General features: G+C 40.7%; 2 protein-coding genes across 4 annotated transcripts; both read right to left on the reverse strand.

Annotated features, from left to right (window-relative positions):
- Positions 1 to 316: 316 nt before the first annotated feature.
- On the reverse strand, positions 317 to 937 carry LOC120104507. The gene has a single exon (XM_039115756.1). The coding sequence runs from the start codon at positions 935 to 937 to the stop codon at positions 317 to 319; it is 621 nt and encodes a 206-aa protein (XP_038971684.1).
- Positions 938 to 4,177: 3,240 nt separating this feature from the next.
- LOC103717599 (casein kinase 1-like) lies at positions 4,178 to 18,980 on the reverse strand. 3 transcript variants are annotated; one of them, XM_039116718.1, is made up of 14 exons: positions 18,125 to 18,980; positions 17,965 to 18,005; positions 16,805 to 16,874; positions 16,571 to 16,719; positions 16,340 to 16,435; positions 11,143 to 11,213; positions 7,706 to 7,767; positions 7,549 to 7,612; positions 7,359 to 7,443; positions 7,087 to 7,213; positions 6,883 to 6,956; positions 6,730 to 6,793; positions 6,495 to 6,628; positions 4,178 to 4,883 (listed from the first exon to the last, which is right to left on the reverse strand). In XM_039116718.1, exons 1-14 carry the CDS (start codon positions 18,198 to 18,200, stop codon positions 4,578 to 4,580), a joined length of 1,419 nt encoding a protein of 472 aa, XP_038972646.1. In that variant the 5' UTR covers positions 18,201 to 18,980; the 3' UTR covers positions 4,178 to 4,577. The 3 variants fall into 3 exon arrangements, with proteins under 3 accessions (XP_038972646.1, XP_038972644.1, XP_038972647.1); XM_039116716.1 differs by having other exon boundaries at positions 6,495 to 6,631; positions 18,125 to 18,979; XM_039116719.1 differs by lacking the exon at positions 17,965 to 18,005 and having other exon boundaries at positions 6,495 to 6,631; positions 18,125 to 18,978.
- Between the last annotated feature and the right edge of the window lie 1,808 nt (positions 18,981 to 20,788).

Here is a 20,788-nt window from a genome sequence, read left to right on the forward strand (position 1 = left end):
TTTGGTGGTCGGCAATCGCAGCCTCCACCTCCTCCAACCTCCTGAAGATATCCCCCACTACCTCACGGTTCCAACGCCGTAACCGACGCTTAGTCAATTCCAATTTACGTGAAACCCTCTGCATGGGGTCACCACAAACCGGCAGACTCCAAGCTCCTCGGACAATGTCCCAGGATTGAGGGAGAGACAACCAAACCTTCTCAAAGCGGAAGGGGCACTGGTGAGAAGAACCAGATACAGTCGAAATCAACAAAGGACAGTGGTCCGAAGCAATCCAGGGTAGATGACTAACCCTGTAGGACGGAAATCTGGTAAGCTAGTCAGAGGAAGCAATAGCCCTATCGAGCCGCTCCCACACCCTGGCTTGGCCAGACTGGTTATTACACCAAGTAAATTGCGGGCCAGAGAATCCTAGATCCACTAGGCCGTTTCGTGAGAGAAAGTCTCTAAACTCCCTCCTATCCACAGTGTCAGAAAAAGCCCTACCTCCACGTTTCTCACTCCCCTCCAAGATACAATTAAAATCACCCACTATCGCCGTTGGAAGACCCTGAGCGATTAAGTGGGTGAGCTCATCCCACAGGACCCTTCTGGTCCGATGGTCAGTGCTAGCATACACACCACTCAGGACCCATGGTGCGGCGTTAGGTGCCGAAATAATCATCAGGACCTGTTGGGAGCAGTTATGGAACACATCGACTGTAGCCCCACCCCGCTTCCACAGAGCCACAATACCCCCGGACAGCCCCTGGGACTCAACTACATATGACTCCCAGTCGACCTCAAACCGGCGTACTACACGATCCAGTCCACTACCGGATAGTCGTGTTTCATAGAGAAGGCAGATCTCTGGACTATGGATCTGAACCAACCGCCTAAAGGAAGACATGAAGGCCGGCTTAGCCGCCCCTCTACAATTCCACGCAAGAATCCTCATGGGGAAAAATCCGAGAGGTCGGCCACAGGTGCATCCACCCTCTGGGCCGCAGGGTCCATCATCAACTCATGATCAGGGTCGTCTCGCAGACCCTCATCGACGCTAGCCCCGGACACGACTCGTAAGACTGCCGCCTTCACCCGTTGAACAACCGTCGAATGATCAGCGGACCTACTAACCGCCCCCTCAAGGCTACTCGAGTCCCCTACCCCTGGCTCCACGAATGCAGGCACGTCCCGCCCTGCCAGAGGGTCCCTCGCAGGGCAGTCTCCGCAAACAGGGAGTGCACTAGCCATAGTCGCATCGCCCAAATCGGGCCCACTCGCGACCACAACCCCCTGTCCCACCTCCACCTCTAGAGGGCCCAAAGTAATAGGAACCTCAGACGGCGGAACCACCCCCAGGGCCTGGGCCCTAAACTGGAACCCAGACTCACTGGGCCCCGCCAGCAAAGCCAGCGACTCAGGCCCAACAGCAGGCCCCAAGTGGGCCATGAACAGTGGAAAGCCCCCGTCCACAGGGGCCTTCCCTGAGTCCTCTACGCGTGGCCCAGCCAAACTGGGCCACGCTCTCTCCACCGCGCGACGGGCCTGGGAGCCCGTCGCGCGATTCACCGCGTGAACCACACGGTTCACGCGATCTCGATCTCCCGTGGGTCCCGCGCGCCCCTTACCGGGTTGACGGGCCACATCCAGTAGCGGCCCAGCATTTCTGGGCCGCTTCTTGGACAGGTCCATGTGCGGACCCACCCAACCAGCAGCCGGCCCGGCCTGAACCAACTGGCCGGCCCGGACCTCACACAGCCCACTCGAGCTCGAACTCGCCCCTGTTGCCGAGTCAACACGTCCCATGACCGTGTCAACACGGGAGCCCCCTCTCTGCCCACCGGAAGCCGGGGCCTCTACCACCACCGGCGGGGAGTGGCGACGGGCCACTTTGGTCGGCTTTTGCCAACCTTCTAGGTCCGGTGGTGACACCGGAGGCCTAGGCGAGGCGGCCGGCGAGGAGGGCCGAGAAGGGGGAAGCCCACCGGAGGGCTCCGACACCTTCCCCGCTTGCGTCGGCGGCCCACGCGAGGGCTCCGTCGCCTTCCCCGACCGTGGCACTTGCTCCCGTGGCTGCCGGGCGCGAGATGTCACCAACCACGGGCCATAGATCGGCCCGGGAGCCACCTCCCCCGGTAGGCTCACTCCCGTCGTCGCCGGAACCCCAAATGGGCATCCTAGCTCGAGGTGGCCGATCCTACCACATTGCTCGCAGAAATCCGGGATATTCTCGAAGACGAACGGCTGCCAGAGAGCCTTCGTCCTTCCGAGTATCCGGATTCCGGGGAGGAGGGGGGCGGCGGCGTCAATCGCCACCTTGACACGCGCAAACCCCATGGCACGGCGTCCCTCCATGACACCATCCACTGCCAAAGGCCGCCCTGCCTTGGCAGCTATATCCATGATGGTCGAAGTCGACCAGTATTCTGGAGGAAGCCCGGGCAGCCGGAGCCAGACCACCGCCGTGTTCACCGGATTTTCCCTAGGTAAGAAATCCGGCGACCACGGCTCCAGGGCAAGAAGTTGCCCCGCCACCACCCAGGGCCCCTCCACCAGGGCACGGTCCCGGCCCTCCGGCGACCTAAACCGCAGTGCGAAGTGGTCCTCGGCGAGGGAGACCGCCACCACTTCGCCTGCATTCTTGAGCCGGGCGGCCACGTCCTTGGCCACCCACTCGACCGGCACCCGCCGACCGAGGCTCCGGCCAACCACGGTGAGGCCATCCCACTCCCGGCGTGCCGCCTCGATGGGCTCCCCCGGGAGCTCAAAGACTGACGAGAAGTGGTGGCTCAAGCGAGCCACCTCCGACTCCGTCAGCCGGTGAGTAACCCACGGTCCAGGCCGAGCCCGGTCAGCGGGCCGCTCCCCTTTCCCCCCAATAGCGTACCTTTCCCTTGAGCAGCGACCTGCGCCCACGTCCTCTTCATCGGCTCCGCGGGCAGCTCCGTCGGACCATTTCCTTCCACCATCGGCGCCCCCGACGCCTGCTCCCCTACCGAGCCCGTCGCTCCCACCAACGGCTGCTTCCCCTTCTTCCGGCCCATTCGCACCTGCAAAGAAAAGAACCCTCGAACCAGGGCAGGCAATAGCTAGCCCGCCTCGTTCTCCGCCACCGAACACCGGCCAGCAGCAGAGCACTCCGACCACCGGTGAAGATAGCTGTTACGGAATTTTCTCTCTCCTCAGAGTTTCTCACTCTAAAGAGTCGTTCGCAGTCCTCCAATTTTTGCCATTCCTTGCGCTTCGCCACAAAAAGCTGCCCCTTAAGTTTCAACGGTAACTTTCTGCTTCATCGAGAAGGAATGCATTTTAAAAAATAAGGCCTGTCTGGTATCATTATTGATATTGTGTTGTATTTCTCTACAAATTAGTGAAACACTATATGCAGTTGATGTTGAAGATAGCACGAAACTCCTGCTATTTCTTGCTTTTGTTTCACTTTTTATAGGAGCAATAAATCTTTGCTACCAAATGTTCTAATCTCTAAAGATTTCCCAACCAATTTAGAAATTACAAGGGTTTCATCATACACGTTCAGTCTGCTTCATATTTCTTCTCGGATTTTTGGAAGAAAAAAAGAACAGAACACAGAAAGCAACACCAAACGATGATCCACAGCTCCATCGTTGTCATGGCATAGGGCATGTTGATATTGCACGAATATCCAGCCATCCTTAAATTAGCACTCTTATAAACAATTTTCAAGCAAAGAAATGATCGGTTAGCAGTAACAGTCCGTTTACTCTTGAAATGCTGAGTTTCCAATTCATCTTCATCTCCTACCGATCACCCTCTACTTGCTCGCTAGATATCATTGCTTATTGGCGCTTCATCGCCAGAGAGAGAGGAAGAGGGAGACATGTTGGCTGCAAGGTTGCCATCGCCACCACTCACCATAAAAGGAATTATGGCTTCAAGATCATTGACGCTGCCAGTTGAGGCTGAATGGATTCTACCATCTTGCAGTTGAAGTCCCCATTCAAGCCTCTTAATCCTTGGATCCCCTCCAACTTGTATCGAAGTTAGCAGGCATGGTGCATAAGTCACAAATGGATAGACCGGCTAACCACTGGATCAGTGACAAACCGGTTTCAGATAATTCTCACCGGCTTATCAAGATGGGATCAATTTGAAGAGTAGATACAAATGTAATCTGTAGATGTTTACAAAGAAAACTTTCTGAGGAACAGCAAAATACCATGAAACATAAGCAGTATTTTATTGGAATATGTCTCATATATAACGCTCTTGCGGGAACACACACATCCTTGTAGTGAGCCTACAACACACAAGGCCCGAGCAGACTCGGAATGAGAACATACTGCTCCTTTGATCCTTAAGAATAAGCAATGACAATAGTCAACCAATTGAAACGCTTTTAAGCACCTTATGACCACCAATTGGGAATTATATATGCCAATGAGAAGGATATTTTTGCCTATTAGGCAGATCTCATCCCCAATAGGTAGAAAATGATATGAGCAGACAATTAGTATGACATGCTCATGAAAATGTTGATGGAATGCCAAAGAATATTGAGTCCTTTAAAAGGGCAGCAACGCTTCTTATCAATTGACCTCTTGACCGCTTTCTTCTCACTTCCTCCTATCGCCACTGATCGAGAGGAACTCAAAGCTTCGGTGAGGAGGTTCATCACGGGAAACCCTTCCCGTGGCCTTTCGAGCGAGTGACGAGACCCTTGGCTCAGGTCCCGAATGATGGAGCCTCTGGGTGGCGGATGGACGGCTGCTGGTGCTGCTCGAGACCAACCGGCTTGTGCGACTTAATTGCTGATCATTAGGATCTGCGGAAGAACTTGGCCGGCTACTTGAAATGACCGCCCTCTTTGACGTGCTGCCATTTCGAGAAGAGGATGCATGGGTTTTGTCTGAATCATGGACCTAGAAGTCAAAGCATACCTTGTTAATCATACTTCATTGAGAAACAAAAAGTATTTAGAGAAGAATTCCATTTGTCATAAAAGCAGAAAAAAGGCAACAAAAATCATGTGATTTCCATTAATTGTGCTGTAATAATTCAAATAATAGCTAAATAAAAGGGAAGAAAAGATACTAGACTATGTATGGCATCCAAAAGTGTCAAAATTTCCATGCAATAGATAGATAAATATACATATGTATATGAGTAAGACTAAGTCAAAAAAATGATAGTTTATCACAAATAAAGAATTAATAGTTACCACATGTAAAGAATATTTATAAACATCTTCCCTCGACTGCAGCCATAAGTTGCTCCAAATGACCAAGCAGAGTTGTTGCATATCTAGCATCAAGACTCCTAAATCAATCTAAGATAGTGCTACCCTACTGCTCTTCATTTCTGCAATGTTTTTCAAGGAAAGAATCATATACATTCCTCCCATTTTTACTATCAAATGTTCTCTTAAAGATCACAAAGGGAAACAAATGTAGATCTCAAAAAGGCCATCCATAAGGTCAATCTTTAAAATCCTAATATTTAATAATTCAAGATAACTGCCCCTATAAAAAAGAGATTAACTTCTAAGAGCACTTCTTTAACACAAAATTAAACTAAACTTCAATATTGTACTTCATGGATGGCAAGGTTGTCAAATGACTCAAATTGCCTAGGCGATCCTAGGTTCTTAACCCTTTGAAGGCCCAGCTGCAAACTTAGGCAGCCAGCTGGTGCCTGAGTTACAAAAAATATAAAAGTTAATACAATTGTATGGCTTCATATATAGAGTCATATAAAGTTCAGAGAAGACATATTAAAGAAAATCATATTGATAAACAGGATAGTTGTCAACTACATAAGTTATGCAATAGTAAAATCTTTGATTTAATTACTTTAGTTTTACTTAATATTTTTTCTATTAGGTGACTTAAAGAATTTAAAGATTCCCAGAATATAACACATTCAAGCAACAATTACTACCATAGCGAACATGTTAGAACTTCTTAAGATTTAGTGCCTTCAAAAAATCAATGAACAAGGCGCCTGCCTAGGAAAAGCGGCCCTAGGCAGCCAGGCGCCCGCCTAGGTGCCATCTAGGTGCTTCGGGTGCTTCGGTGGCCACCTCACCTAAAGGCCCGGAAAGCATTAGGTGCCTAGGTAGTTGGGTTGTCAAAGCGCCGAGGTTGGACCTCCTAGGCACTTGAGCGGATGCATATGACGAACTTGACAGATTGTACATAAAGATGCTTGTAATAAGCTTGGCATGAGATTGCACATAAGATGATCGCAATATGCTTCTACATAAGATGACTGCACATAGATGTGTAGTAATTATGGCACAAAAAAAGGTGCAATACTTTTAATGGAAGATGAGGTTATGGAAATAAATGCTCAGTAAGCTTCAGTCAAGTATGTAATACACAAATATGCAATATAACAGTGGAGCACATAAATCAAAAACAAATACATGGATATCATAACTCTGCTCATTATTTCTACTCAATCAAGCATGAGGTTCATGGACAATTTTTGATCCATGGAAGAATGAATAATGTCAGAAACCACTGACTTACAGCCTCTTTGGGTGATAACAATGAATCCTCCAAAGCTTTGTGCTTCAAATTTTCTCCATGTTGACCAGTACCTGAACCATGTCTCCTAGCAAATGCCTCAACTGCACCAGAGAACCTATCACGAACTTCTTGCCCTGCTGAAAAAAAAGAGAAAGAAATCTTAAACTGTCAGAGATTCTGAGATCACGTGCTGGTCCTTCCCAGTTAATAACTTTACCAAAATTAGAAAACCAACCTGAAGTTCTTTCTACCCTTTCTGCAGATGGTACAACAGTTCCACCTGTTCTTCCACTGGGCTGCTGAAAAATAAGAAACAATGCAATATAAGCACATGAGAGAAGCAATATAGGCCAAATTCAGAACATGTAAGGCATCTTATAGCACATACTCTCACTCTAGGATTGGAACCAATCTGGGGATACTTCAATACGGTCCAGTCAAATACATAATCAAACTGATAACCTGTGTAGCGCTTTTGTCAGGAACTGGGTAGCATATTTTAGAAAAAAAGCAGACAGAATTTCACTGTTTGAGTGCAACTAATATTGGAAAATATTACAAAATCAACATGAAACATATTAACCAGACCAACCTTCTCGAACAAAGAGGTCACGGAAAAGTCTCTTCAAATAAGAATAATCTGGCTTGTCCTCAAAACGCAATGATCGACAATAGTGGAAGTATGAAATAAACTCTGATGGATATGATTTACACAGCACCTGCCTCACAATGTTTTGCAATATATCTATTAACCTCCCCATGATTCCATTGGAAATGCAATCATAGGATCATCAGACTTAAGATCATTAAATACCTTGATGTAATAGAAAGATACAAAAAACACATGAGAACATTTTGAAGTACCTCAACTGGAGTAAGCATTTTCTTTTCACTAATCTTGTCGTATTTCTGCTTTTTAGTGCCAGCTTTTAAACCCTGCCAGGGAAGGCTGAAGTGCAAATACCGAAAAAGTAATAAGAACATAAAAGAAGCATAACCATATAAGCATCCATCACATGGTAAAAGAAAAAGAAACAGAAATCACAGAACTAACCTTCCTCTTAGGAAATACATAAGCACATAACCAAGAGACTCCAAATCATCTCTCCTGCTTTGTTCTGCAGGAACATAAAGTAAGAACAAAGATATGCTGAAATATTGGAGGATATGAAACTGGCAGACAGTTAAAATATGCGAGGCATGACACAGACCAACTCCAAGATGAGTATTGACACTGGCATATCTTGCCGTTCCTGTAAGATTCTTGTTCTCCCTGTAAAAGAGGATTTATTACATCTTCAGTAAATGCACCAGAAGGCAAACATTTACTAACAAGTATCTCATGAAAAATGACTTGCACATATGGTGATATGAATTTTGAAAGAAGGCATATTCTCAAAATTATTGTCAATGAGACAAGCATACACATTAAGGAAAATGGTAGCCAAGGTATAACCATAACGAAACTGAATTATAAGGAACCATAACATGTTTCACACATCAAAGTATGAATAACATCGCATGAAACATATCAAACATGCATATATAAATGCATATGTATACTATACTGATACTTTTGCATACATGGGATCACAAATATAAATGGGAACCTCATATGCATTAGTTTACCAAAAAAACAATAAAAGATGGCATTGGAACTGTTTCAAATTTTAGACAAACAAACTATCAGAAATAACAATAACAGTTTAATATAGTTCCATGCATGAGAGTGATTATGGCACCATGGATCAAACCAAGTCTCATACTTGAGAAACTTATGTACTTGAGGCCCCAGTCCAACTAAAGCACAAAAATCTATTGGAACCAGGTCTGGGCAAGCCAACCATACATGCCAAGGCTGAAGCCCGGTCCAAATCAAGATCATCTTATTTCATACTCCAAATCAAGAGAAGCCATTCCAGAAAAAAAATCGGGCCATTCCTTCATGATCCCTGTGTAATAGCCATTCAAGAAGCCATGTGTCCATGCATGCATGCACACATGCATGTAATTGATACATTCATGCATGTGTCTGTGATGCACGCGTGCATGCATATGTTTCTGTGATGTTTGCTGCTTTGCAACTTAGCCTCGAACCAAACCAAAGAAGAGTTCAAGCACTAGCTGCTGCCATAAGTTGCTAGACTCCCACAGACTTTAGAGGCTGAGATCCATCTAAGAAGAAAATAATGAGGTCTACTAATTTAGTGAATTCTGGGAGACAAAGGATTCAGTCGAGTAATTAGCTAGAAGAGGGTTTTGCTGTGAAGTTGTGAACCTTTTTATCATCTCCTTTTTGTGTTGCATCTCTCAAAGTAATTTGTGTTGTATCGGGGGGTTCCTTAAAAATGGTCATACCAAATATCTGCCAAGTAATTTATACATAATCAGGACCCTGTTAGATTCCAGTGTAGCTTTATTTGGGTTATTTAAATATTAGGAATAAACTAGGGGCAAAATGAAGGAATAGGCTACACAACTTCAGATTAAACTATTCAACCATTTTCACGAAATAGCTTCATCTGAGTTAAAGTGGAGAAAGTACCTAAACGGCACTTTCAGCTTCTCTGAAATTCCAAAAGTACCCTTCCTTTAACATGCTTTCTTCTGAAGCCAAAAATGTTGCTTAGCAAAACAAAGCTAGATAAGTGGGTTTTATTCAGGCTTATCCCAGTTTATTGCAAAAAAGTTTGTTGGGAGAACAAAGCTGAAAAGGCAGGGTTTTTCCAGGTTTATTCCAGTTTATTCACAAACCAATAATGGCCTAAGTCAACCAAAGTGTAAGTCACGTTGGTGAGCTTCAAGTGGAAAGGTTGGGTAACCTGCCCAACTTGAGACAGACTCAAAGAATTCCTGCTATGGGCTCCCAACACAAAACACCCTAAAGCCGATGGTTAAGGCCTATTTGAAGGGTCCGACCAGACCCTATCCCTACCCAAACCATACAAATATTTGTCAAAATGGATCTTTTCTGAATCAACCTGTTCCAACCTAACCTTAACGAACGTAATCTGTCTTTGAGTTCAAGATTATGGAATAAAAAGTGGGATTTCGGTTTTGGTTCTGAGTTTGCTTTCAGGCTGGGTTTGCGCTGGATATTTTCTTGCTTGGGTCAGGTATGGTCTGGCCTAAACCCACCCAGTCCAACGAAGTTGCAGTCATAAATAACAGCATAGGCAAAGTATGAACAATCTATACACTATAGATAACAGGAAGGGCTTGGATATTTAAAGACCTTGAAAATAGATGATCAGACCACTGTGCGCATATGATCTGACTATTGTTTTATGCTTTAGATACAAAATACAGAGTATTTCGATATAAAGACCCAAGAAAATCCTATATACACTTCCAAAGATCATTTAAAGTATTAATCCAGAGCGAATGATTTTCCTAGTGACAGAGAAACACAAATGAAATACAAGGTCACTTTATCTAAACTACTTTTCTGGGAATCAAAATCTCATTTCCTCAAGCACAATCTTGACAGCGCTGTGTCAATCTCAGAAAACTCCAGAGATAAATTGATATGATTATTGATAACTCACAGTTCAACTTTTGGTTTTAATTGTTCACATAAGTTAAAGGTACACTTGCCACTACAATGTCTAGAAATCTTCATAAATCCCTCTTCAATGCCTCTGCCATTTAATTTCTCCTTAAGAGATAACTAAATATAGTGATGATGCATATGAATCAATAAAGGTAATGGACAATGATGAAGAGAGAGCAAGAAAATTGGTACGCACAAAGACTAGTTGTTAGCCCAAGTAAATAGTGTATGATAACTGAAAAGTATACGCAGTATGGACTACACATCTTCAAACAAATTGCTTATTTAACTTGCCGATTCACAAATTAAGTATTGACTGAACCTACTGGTTCACTTCGTGAAGCAGGTTTAACTCAAGGCTGAATTGAATTAATCTACTTCGAGGAACAGGAGAAACAAGGGGTTTGAGCCAGTCACATATGACTGAAGTCACTGAAGCAATTGGTTCACTTCAAAGCAGGCTGAATTAGGGGCTGAATTCAAGTAGTCTAGCATCAAAAACAAGAGAAACAATGGGCTTAAGAGAATCAATCTAGCAAAATGACCCACCGCCATGTCAATCATCAGACCGTTAATTGAAGTTAGCAACCCATGTTTGACCAACTTCAATAAAGTGGTTCACTTGTTTTTGGAGGATTTAAAGAGTTCTAGAGGGTGAAGGAATATGCCTCTGAAATGACTGTGAAGACTAATCAACTCATCTGAAAAATATCTAGTCTAGCTACTAGAGGTTTGCTAGATATCTGAACTTCGTGTAAGTTAACTGGAATGAAAATTTGAGAAGCTAGGCACCTTCATACAAAGGCTAGAAATAGTGTTTATGGAAGAAACCACCTTGACTCCATTTTAGTTCTTTTGCAGCAATTGATCTTGTGCTTTAAAGAATATGTAGCAACATGTATACAGCTCCTTTTCTTATTCCACAGTATCAAACATGACCTTCTTAAACAAAACTACAAGTTGAATGGCGTAATCAAATTCAAGTTCAGCTCATAAATAAATATAACAATAAGTACAAAATTAAATTCTTTAATACCAGTATGCAGGAAAGGCAACCTTTAATCTGAAAGTGATATAAGAAGTAAATGACTCCACCTGTAAGGTATGTGCCTATGAGTTTGCAGGTCTCTATATTTTTTTGCGAGGCCATAGTCTATAATATAAACCTGATATAGAGAGAAAAATGTCAAATTACCATGAAATGATGCTGTCAAATTTTGGGTTGGAATATAAAATATAATACATGAAGGTTCATTTATCCAGTGGCACTAGCAATTTAACATCAAATGAAGATGCATATGCAAAACCTTAAACTCTAAATACATAATCAGAATTCTTGATGTACAACTAATGAAAAGTTGAATAGGTAAAGGCAAACAATGCAACAGTGGGAAACCAGCAGAAACTTATATTGCATATATGGCACTAAATCAGAAAAGAAAAAAGCAAACCTAATTTTTCCCACTATCTGGCTTAGTTTGTTTGACATTCATGATGAATATCCTCTTTACTTTTACCAGTCCATTGCGAACAACAATACTGCAACAAATAATCAAATGCTGGTATTCTCTGATGGTTCTTGTTACAGTGCTCAAGTTTCAAGCATAGTTGTCACGAGCGCCCACCTAGGCGCCTGGGCCAGGCCTGCTTAAACAGCCCATAACATGGGCGATCACCAAGCAATCTAGGTGCCTTCCTGGGCACTCTGGTGTTGCCTAGGCCACCCAATTTTAATAGGCAATCAACTAGCCCAGCACAAATAGACTAACAACTAATACAAGAGACTCAGTCAAGATTGGGTCGGGTCAAGCCATATAAAAGAAAAGAATGAAAGGAAGAAAAGAAAGGAGGTAATTTCCTTCAACCTCATCATTCTTTCATTTGAGATCCAACCTACGGCTGGCTCTCTCCTACCCCTTGGATGATGCCAACACTCTACTCTCCACTCTCTTCCAACCATGAACGGTCTCCGACAAGGCTTGCATGATGGCTGGCAAGTTCTTCACAGTAGTTGACAATGACGCTTCATCTCATCCTCTCACCAATAAGTCTCTTGCTTTCTCTTTCATTCTATCTACCTCCCCTCCTCTATTTCTCCATCTGACTCCCTCTCTGTCTCCTTTTTTCTCTCTCATCTTGTTAAGTCCCCAAAGGATGGGGTTGCCTCAAGCCTCCGATCCTTATTTTGCAATGGCTGCTAGGGAGCAAAAGTCACTATTGGTAGTTGTTACCATTGTTCCTTCTCTTCAAATTACTTGAATGATTCTGTTCAAATATTTAGGGTTTAGGGAGTTAGATGAACCTTTTTTGGGGTGCTCCCGATGCTTCGAATTTTATTGTAAATTTTGCCCAATTAGAATTTTTTTTGGTTAAAATTGTTCTGCTCTGTTTATTCTGAAATTTTTTCTCTGTTTTCATATTTGCTGAATAGCAGTATTTGGTAGAAGAAAGAAAGCTTAAAAAATTCTGTTCAAAGGAGGGAAAGGGAAGTTTTCTTCAAAGCCAGAGAAAATTGAATAATCATGCTCTCCTTTATGTTAGAGATCGTTTTATTTTTATTTTCTGTTAGTCCTGTTCTGTTATGCTCTAGACTCTTACAAAAAATCTTACTTTCTTTTCATCTATCTTCGGTAATTGCTACTAGTGTCACAAAGATTGTCATAGTGGAAAGAAATTTTTTTCAACAATAGTATCCTGATGCTTTTATAATTAAAATCATTCTAAGTGCCTGCTCAATCATTTGAGCTAAGACAATAATGGTGTTGCATACTTGTGTTCTGTAAGTTTAGAATAAACAACAAAATTAGGATAGGCTAGGAAATGCCATGTTTTGAGCAGAACTCATGCACTAATTACTACCAATGTATTTATTGGTCAAGTTTATTAAAAACAATGCAAATCTTAATATTTAAAATAGATGAAGGTATAGATTATTTTGTAAATTTTGTACAAATTTTGTCGTCTGAGCGATCGCCTAATCAGCTAGCATATAGGAGGGTCCATTGCCTACAGTTGCCTGGCCTATTGGACAACTATGGTTGCAAGAGCAGTTGTCTTTCTTGTAATCAACATTTTTTACAAACAACAGATCAGGCACCCACCATACCAGGTGCACTAGAGGTCCAACCGGATTAAAAGGCACTGTCAAGGTTCCAGCAACAATGAGGATATGGATGCCACTACTAGCTGCCACTTGTGACTGCCACTCACCGACCTGACATTAAGATGCTCCCATCATAGGATGCTTCGGCAATTAAGTAATTAAATATTTATATTGCATGAAGCATCTGACTTATTCATTATAGTTATGAGAGACATACATACCCCTGCAAAGATACAGGGGTATATACCTCAACATGTCATAGTATCACTATTTTAGGAAATTTACTAAGTCAGAACACTCATAATTGTCTGCAACTAATGTCTTATGTGACACCTCAAGGAAAGCATCTCCTCCAACAGAAAATAACCTTTCTTTGTCCTAAATAAGTATGTGAGCGAATATTGATATGTTGTTGAGTCAGCGATGGGTAAGTGCTGGAGATGGTACCTGAAGTTTGGAGGAAAATTAGAATTACCAATAAAAATAAATGAAATATCTCCTATCACTTATCAATCATATTATATATATAATAGAATCATTTAATCTGAAATGCAATTATTTTTTTTAAAACTCAACAATACATAGAAAATGAAGAAAAAATGCAGATCAGTTCAAATTGTGGAAGGCCTTTATGGGATAAGATGACTAAAAAATGATGAATAGGGTTTGACACTAATCACGGGCCATACCGTCCATAATTAGAACACATAGTCAAAGGGTCAAACTTTTAAAGGCAATTAGGCTTTCTACAAGGTGTTGGGACTTCATAAGGTGCGGTGTCATGCCAATTAGCAAAAGATAGTCTAAAACGTTGGTGACTCTTTTCTGAACTGATCTGAGGGGAAGGTGGACCTAGGCTTAGAACACCAAATGGCGGGCCATCACACAAGTCTAGTAGCTCCTGGTGTGCCCCACATCATTGCTTTATCTTTGGAGAAGCCTATCATTGTCCAGGTGAAGTGATTTACTCAATCTATTGGACTGTTTGCCCATTGGGATAGAGTCATGATAGGGATGGGCTGCCCATCCAATACGAAGAGTCCTCTAATATAACTATTTCCCAAATCATACTTTGTGGGACGCTTTCACGCGTGACCTGATCTTACTGAGTATGGCCCAAGACTCTAAGGTATGGTATGCCATACAATACTGAACCAGATGGTACGGAACATACAATACCATACCGGTTTGATACCGGTACACAATATGGAAGGCATACCGACATTCGGTATGCCAAACCGGCCTCCGTACCGAACATAACAACACAGTTGCACAATCTGTTGTCTCTTGTTAACTGTCGATGTTTTCTCCTCATATCTCCTTAATTATTATCTCCAAATGTCATTAGGGATAGAAGACAAAGAGTTAAGGGTGAATTGACCTTTAAAGCCCACGCAGCCTGCCCCACCAAACCAAACTAGGCCCTACCCATCCCACATTCTCTACTCGATTCATTATTTCTACCCGACCAGCAAACAGCCATGCCACATGTATGAGCCACCTAGGCCTATTCAAGTACCTAAGTAATCACTAAGTGGTCCAGCCATCTACCAAAGCCAGCTAGGCCCAAGGGGCGTCTACACACCTATGCATTCATAGAGGCTGCATACATGGGCAGTGGTTCTGTTCTTAGTAAAGTCAGGAGTGAATATTATATGGGGTAAGCTATCTCCAATATATCACCAATACCACACCTATCTGGCAATCATTTTACTTTATGAATATAAAGCTCATCAACAACACAGTTCCATCACTTTTGCATGGGAAAAAATTGTACATCCCTGAAAAAATATATAAGAATCTTACACTTACTAAAAGAACATTGGTGTTGTATCTTGTAGTATTATTGCAAAAATAGATTTGTCATTTTCCTCTCGGACATCCTCTTGACCCCTTGAGGTTTTCTTCAAGGTTGATCTAAGTAATCACTCCCTGAGATTGTTGAGTCAAGGAAAGGGTCCTATATTTCTCAAATTTATTTTAAGAATTATAGGCATTTCTCCTTATGATGTGATTGCATTCTTGTCTAAATATTTGCTTATTTTTCACCACATTCGTAACAATCAGATTGATCAAATCAAGGGTCAATATTAGGTAATGTAACTTGGCTTACCTAAATCGGGAAGAAGCCAAAAGAAACATGTGATATTTAATTTTGTTTTGTGCGACAGATTCCAAGTCTTTTCTTCATGATGGATACCATTCTATTTCTTCATCTTGCAGCGCTAAAGCATCAATGGGCAAAATTATAAGCTCTTAGCCACTTGAAAGCTCAAATTTACTTGAACATTGGTTATAGTTTGGAGATGGAAAACATTATCATATGCCAAGAGTAGTATAATCAAGTACCATAATCCTGTTGTTGTTAACCATATATGTCCCACTCCATATTATATAAATGTAAACTCACTCTTCATAACTCAAAGAAGTTATTATGAGTTTTTAATTATTGGTGAATATTAATTCTACTGTTCAGAATGCAATGAATTTAGTGCATATGATATAACATGCTAACAGCAAATGCCTCTTGAATAAGCATAACAACAACATCAGGCTGGTGTGATTATTTGCTCTCAATCAAGGATATCAAACATAATGTCCCCACAAAAAAATGAAGAAATCGATCACACCCTCCATTATGTAATTCACTCCAAATCAAGTATATACTAGCTATATATGATAAGAAATGAATGCATTAAAAAAAGGCATTCAATTTGTTATCCATTTAACTCCTAGCCTGAAATCAATATATGCCACGTTATGAGAATATTATTCAATAACACCATTGACATACTAAGAGAACATCTAATCAACAAGAAGCAATAAGCCAACTTTTTAATTTAACACAATGGAAACGTTAATCAACTCTGACAGTAACCAGAAGTCAAGAGAACAAACATTTCATGTAGACAGCTACAAGTGGCATGAAAATCTGAACTCCTAGAATTCCAATAGGCAATCAAGTCTGGTGGAGACAAATATCTAGATATGCTGTTTAAATAGATAAGCCTATGAACTCGTTTTTCCTGGTTACGAAACTCCAGAAATAATAATTTCAAGGATAAACCAATGTAAAAAAGATTTTTTAAAAAACTACATCATTTTCCTTTAGAAGCTAAAATATGGAAGCCGACTATGTAATTTTCACATTAAACTGGTATCACCTCTAGGAATGAGATAGTCACCAACCTGATTTGCTTTACGACCTAAACCCATGAGGAAATTGTCTGGTTTAATATCACGGTGAAGAAAGCCCCTTGAGTGCATATACTCAACTCGGTTAAGCTGTGTACAAATGTCGTTCAGTAAGAAATACTTTTCAATCAGTAGCCAAGGGTTAAAGTTCTCTCTCTGTTTTGATAAATAGTCATCATCATTAAGAACGTAAAATAGTGGACAATGAGAAACTGATGCACTTACTAATTGATCAGCAAGCATAAGTACTGTTTTCAATGAAAATTTCCGGTTGCAATAATTAAACAGATCTTCCAAGCTTGGTCCAAGAAGATCAATGACCATGACATTGTAATCTCCCTCCACACCAAACCACTTCAAGTGGGGAATTCCAGCTTTGTTTAAATAGCATAAAACAAAGAAATCACCAAGGTTGATCATATAAACAAATGAGTCACATATCCAGAGATTAGAACTTACTTCCGCCCTGAAGCAGCATATACAATTTAGACTCGTAGTGAAGCTGGGGATGTTTTGTCTTCACAGATTCCTGATGATTTTAGTATATAAATGGAAATTAGAAAATAAAATTTATCTGTTGACACTAAAGATATAACATGTGAATAAAGACTATTATGTAGAAAAATTTTGAACAGATGTGAGATGAAGGCATAAATAAAGTTCTGTAGTCATGTTATACTCTCCTACCCAGTTTCATTGTAACCCACATGATACCACAGCTGTATGGATCCCTTAACAATGTCAGAAAACCATACATAAAAATTTACCAAAATCAATTTTCCATGGATCACTTCCATTACATGTAATCTCAGCTCATTCCTGCGAATTCAATATTGCAAAGACCCTTGTCCATGAACCAAGCCAGAAACACTAACTCAGCTTCTCATTCTACTTAAAGAAAATAAGATTTGACTATAACTTCATGCTCTACTAGGAATCTGCATGTTTTACTCTAAGACTACAACTCTAGGAAGCAGAAACCAGAAAGGCAGAGGGAGGAATTGTTCGATCACAAATCAAGTCACATGGTTAAGTAGGGAGAAAAAACTTCCTTCTCAAAAAGACAGTCAGATCCTTATAGGTGAACACCAGGTCAATTACATTTAAGAAGATATATGGAAGTAACTTGTTGCTCGATCTCATACTGAACCTATATATAATGCAGCACAATATATATAAACAGTAAAATATGAATGATGAAGAATATTGGCAACATAATTGTAGTAGCCAAATATATATATATATATATATATATATATATATATATATATATATATAATATTATAAGCAGCCTGCCTAGTGTCACACCAGCATCCCCCGAGTTGCTTAAATTTTAAGAGGAAAGTACTTTTTCCAAAACCAACAGAATGGTTTACTTTAGAATAACATCAGTAGCTATCTTGAAGAAGAAAAAAAAAAAGCAAAGAAAGAAAGAAAGAAAAACATGAGAAGTTTTGTAAAGAAATTTAGTCACTCCATTCTTAAACATATGGCATGCCACAGAAATGGAACACTCCCGAGAAATTAAGGAAGGAAAACAAACATAAAAGAAGAAAAACTTGAAAAGATCTCTAGACTTTATATGACTTCAGATGTGGAAGAAGACTTTCAGCACATACCAATTTGATGGCTACTTCTTCTCCACTCTGTATATTAACACCTATGCCAAATCAACCCAACAAAAAAAATTAAACTTTCTCATCAACGTACAATAATGAAAAACGAACTACAAGAAAGCAAATGAATACCCAAAAAAAAAAAAATAGCAATTAAAAATACCTAGATAGAGCTCGCCAAAGGAGCCACTCCCGATCTTCCTCCCGAGCTTAAACTTCCCCCCGATGACATGCTCCATGATAATTTATAAAATAAAAGACAAGATCCAAACAAGAAAACAGACAAAAAGCCAATCCAAGAACCCCAAAAAAGCTGCTTCTTTTAGACAAAGAATCCTCGAATATTTCAGAAAAATTTAAAAGAAAAAAGAAACCTTTTAGTGTATGACCAACCGAGAGACTCCTTAAAGATTCAAGAACTACAATCCCAACGAAACCAAAATTAGATGGATCAGATAAATGCTCCTCCAATCTTTAAAGATTTAGCGCCACCGCCCCCAACACCGAACCCTAGATCACCACCCCCGTAACTTCTCTCCTCGCATTCCCAATATGTTAGGGACCTACATTACCACCGAATCGAAACCCCAATCACCAGACCCTCCGCATTCCGATTCCCGCACCACCAGATTCCAGAATGCAACATCCCGAATCAGAACCCTAAGGATCCCCACCGCGGAAGCCGCCGGGCCCCACGAATCGATCCACATTACCGTGGAAACAACGCGCATGCCATCGATCCGACCCGGACACCCTAGAATCCCCCACCGCCGGCGCGAATCACGCCGTGAGATCGTATTAACGAGTAAGAAGGGGAAATCTGCTCCTCCGATCGAGGAGGAAGATCGAACGCAGCGAACAAGGGCGAGGAAAAAAGATCTTTGGGAGATCGTCGGGGGGCAGGGGAAGCGGGGGAAATTCCCAAATTTGTGAACGGTCGGTCGGTTCAGAGAGACAAAAAGAGAGGGGGAGAAGAGACGGAGGCGGAAAAGGAGGGAGTTGGAGAGGAGGAAAAGAATGCGATAATGCCCAAAAAGGGACAAAAGGCCGCTGGGTTTTTTTATTTTATTTTAATCCATTTTTTTATTCTTTTATTTGCATTTTTAAATATTTTTGTTTATGATATTTCCACCTGGCCCATTTCTTAGGATACACTCCATGAAAGTTCCTGGGGATGGGAGAAACGTGTCGGTTGCAAATTGATAAGAAAGGTTGGGCCACAATTCTTTAGTCCAAGCCATCTAATTCACTAAATTATAATTATCTAATTCACTAAATTTTGCTGGAAAGCAAAATTTATTTAAAAAGAATACATTTATTAATATGGTTCCAATTCTTGGAGCTGATAAGGTATCTGAATTTAGTCTTATTCTTATTTTTTGGTAAATAGTCCTATTCTTATTTCAATATCAATTGTACAATTTGATTTTACATAGAAAAGTAGCAGGATTTATTCAAATAATTTATCCTATGCTTGAAAATAAAGATAAAATGTGACACTAAATTATATATTTAAAATATTTTTCTAATTTACCGAGCGAACTCTACATGAAAGGATTCTAGACCCAAATGATGAATCGAACACGTAAAAAACCCAAGCCACATCTTGTAATTAATCGAGCTTGGCACGCGCAAGCAGTTTGGTAAATATTTTAACATGATTAGTTTGATCACTAAATTGCTTTCTCTAAAATATTATTATGGAGCACCTAGGATGATACAAGATTCCCTTTCCCCATAGCATGGCCCATGTTTACCATGCAATCACATAAATTATTGAGCAGGTATGCATAGATATGTTTGTTTGTAGGTTTCCTAGTGTACGACCGATGCTTATTGTACGAGCATGTAACTTATGAAGCAGGCATGCATAGATATGTTATTTTTGGTCCATCAATCATGTTGATTTAAGTGGCTATCTAGTCACTAAACTATTAAATAAAGGTTGATTAAGTTTAAACTGAACCATGAACATCCATTCAATTGCTCATGTTCATAAGCAAATGCTAAACAAAATTTTTGGAGATTACTTAGCCAATCATAATGGGAGCTGATGTGGTCATATATATATATATATATATATATATATATATATATATATATATATATATATATATATATATATATATATATATATATATATATATATATTGATAACTTAGTTAACATGAAATAAAGAAAATGCAATTTTTTCACTAGTGTTATAATTTCTTGGATACATCAAACAATGCAGAAATAAGAAACAATAACATGTTGTATTAACATAACAATCTGCAAAGTATTAGGTCTTTTATGAAGAGATAGTAGCATGAGAGCTTCAAAAACAAGGCTATGAAGTCTTTCTTGAATCAGTTGTGATGATCAACAAATGCATTTTGCATCATAAGCAGTGCAACTAACTAGAAAAATTAAGTTTGTTACCCAACAGTAATTACAGTTGGTGCATCACAATAAAGTTTTCTTTATTTGCTTATCATCAATAAGCCCTGGTCAACTACATTTTACTAAAACAAGTTTTCCATGGTTAACTAAATCTAAATATAGTGCAACTTTCTTTCTACACATAGCTAAGTTTAGTGTAGGTTGGCCATGTTTAGTTTTAAGAGCATTGGGTCATGTTGGCCAAGTTTATCCATATTTGGGGTATGACAATTGAGTTCGCTATAGTTGACCAAGAACAAGTACCACATACATGAGCATCATTTGCTCTCTTTTTTAATATTTTGCTATTGACTAACTATAGTTGACTATCAAATAAGATTTGTAATAATGATACTGGATAGAATGAACAAGAATATAATGAGGAATGAATATGAGGGAAAAAAAA

The sequence above is a fragment of the Phoenix dactylifera genome, chromosome 2, assembly GCF_009389715.1.
Source record: "Phoenix dactylifera cultivar Barhee BC4 chromosome 2, palm_55x_up_171113_PBpolish2nd_filt_p, whole genome shotgun sequence".
Lineage (NCBI taxonomy): Eukaryota > Viridiplantae > Streptophyta > Magnoliopsida > Arecales > Arecaceae > Phoenix > Phoenix dactylifera.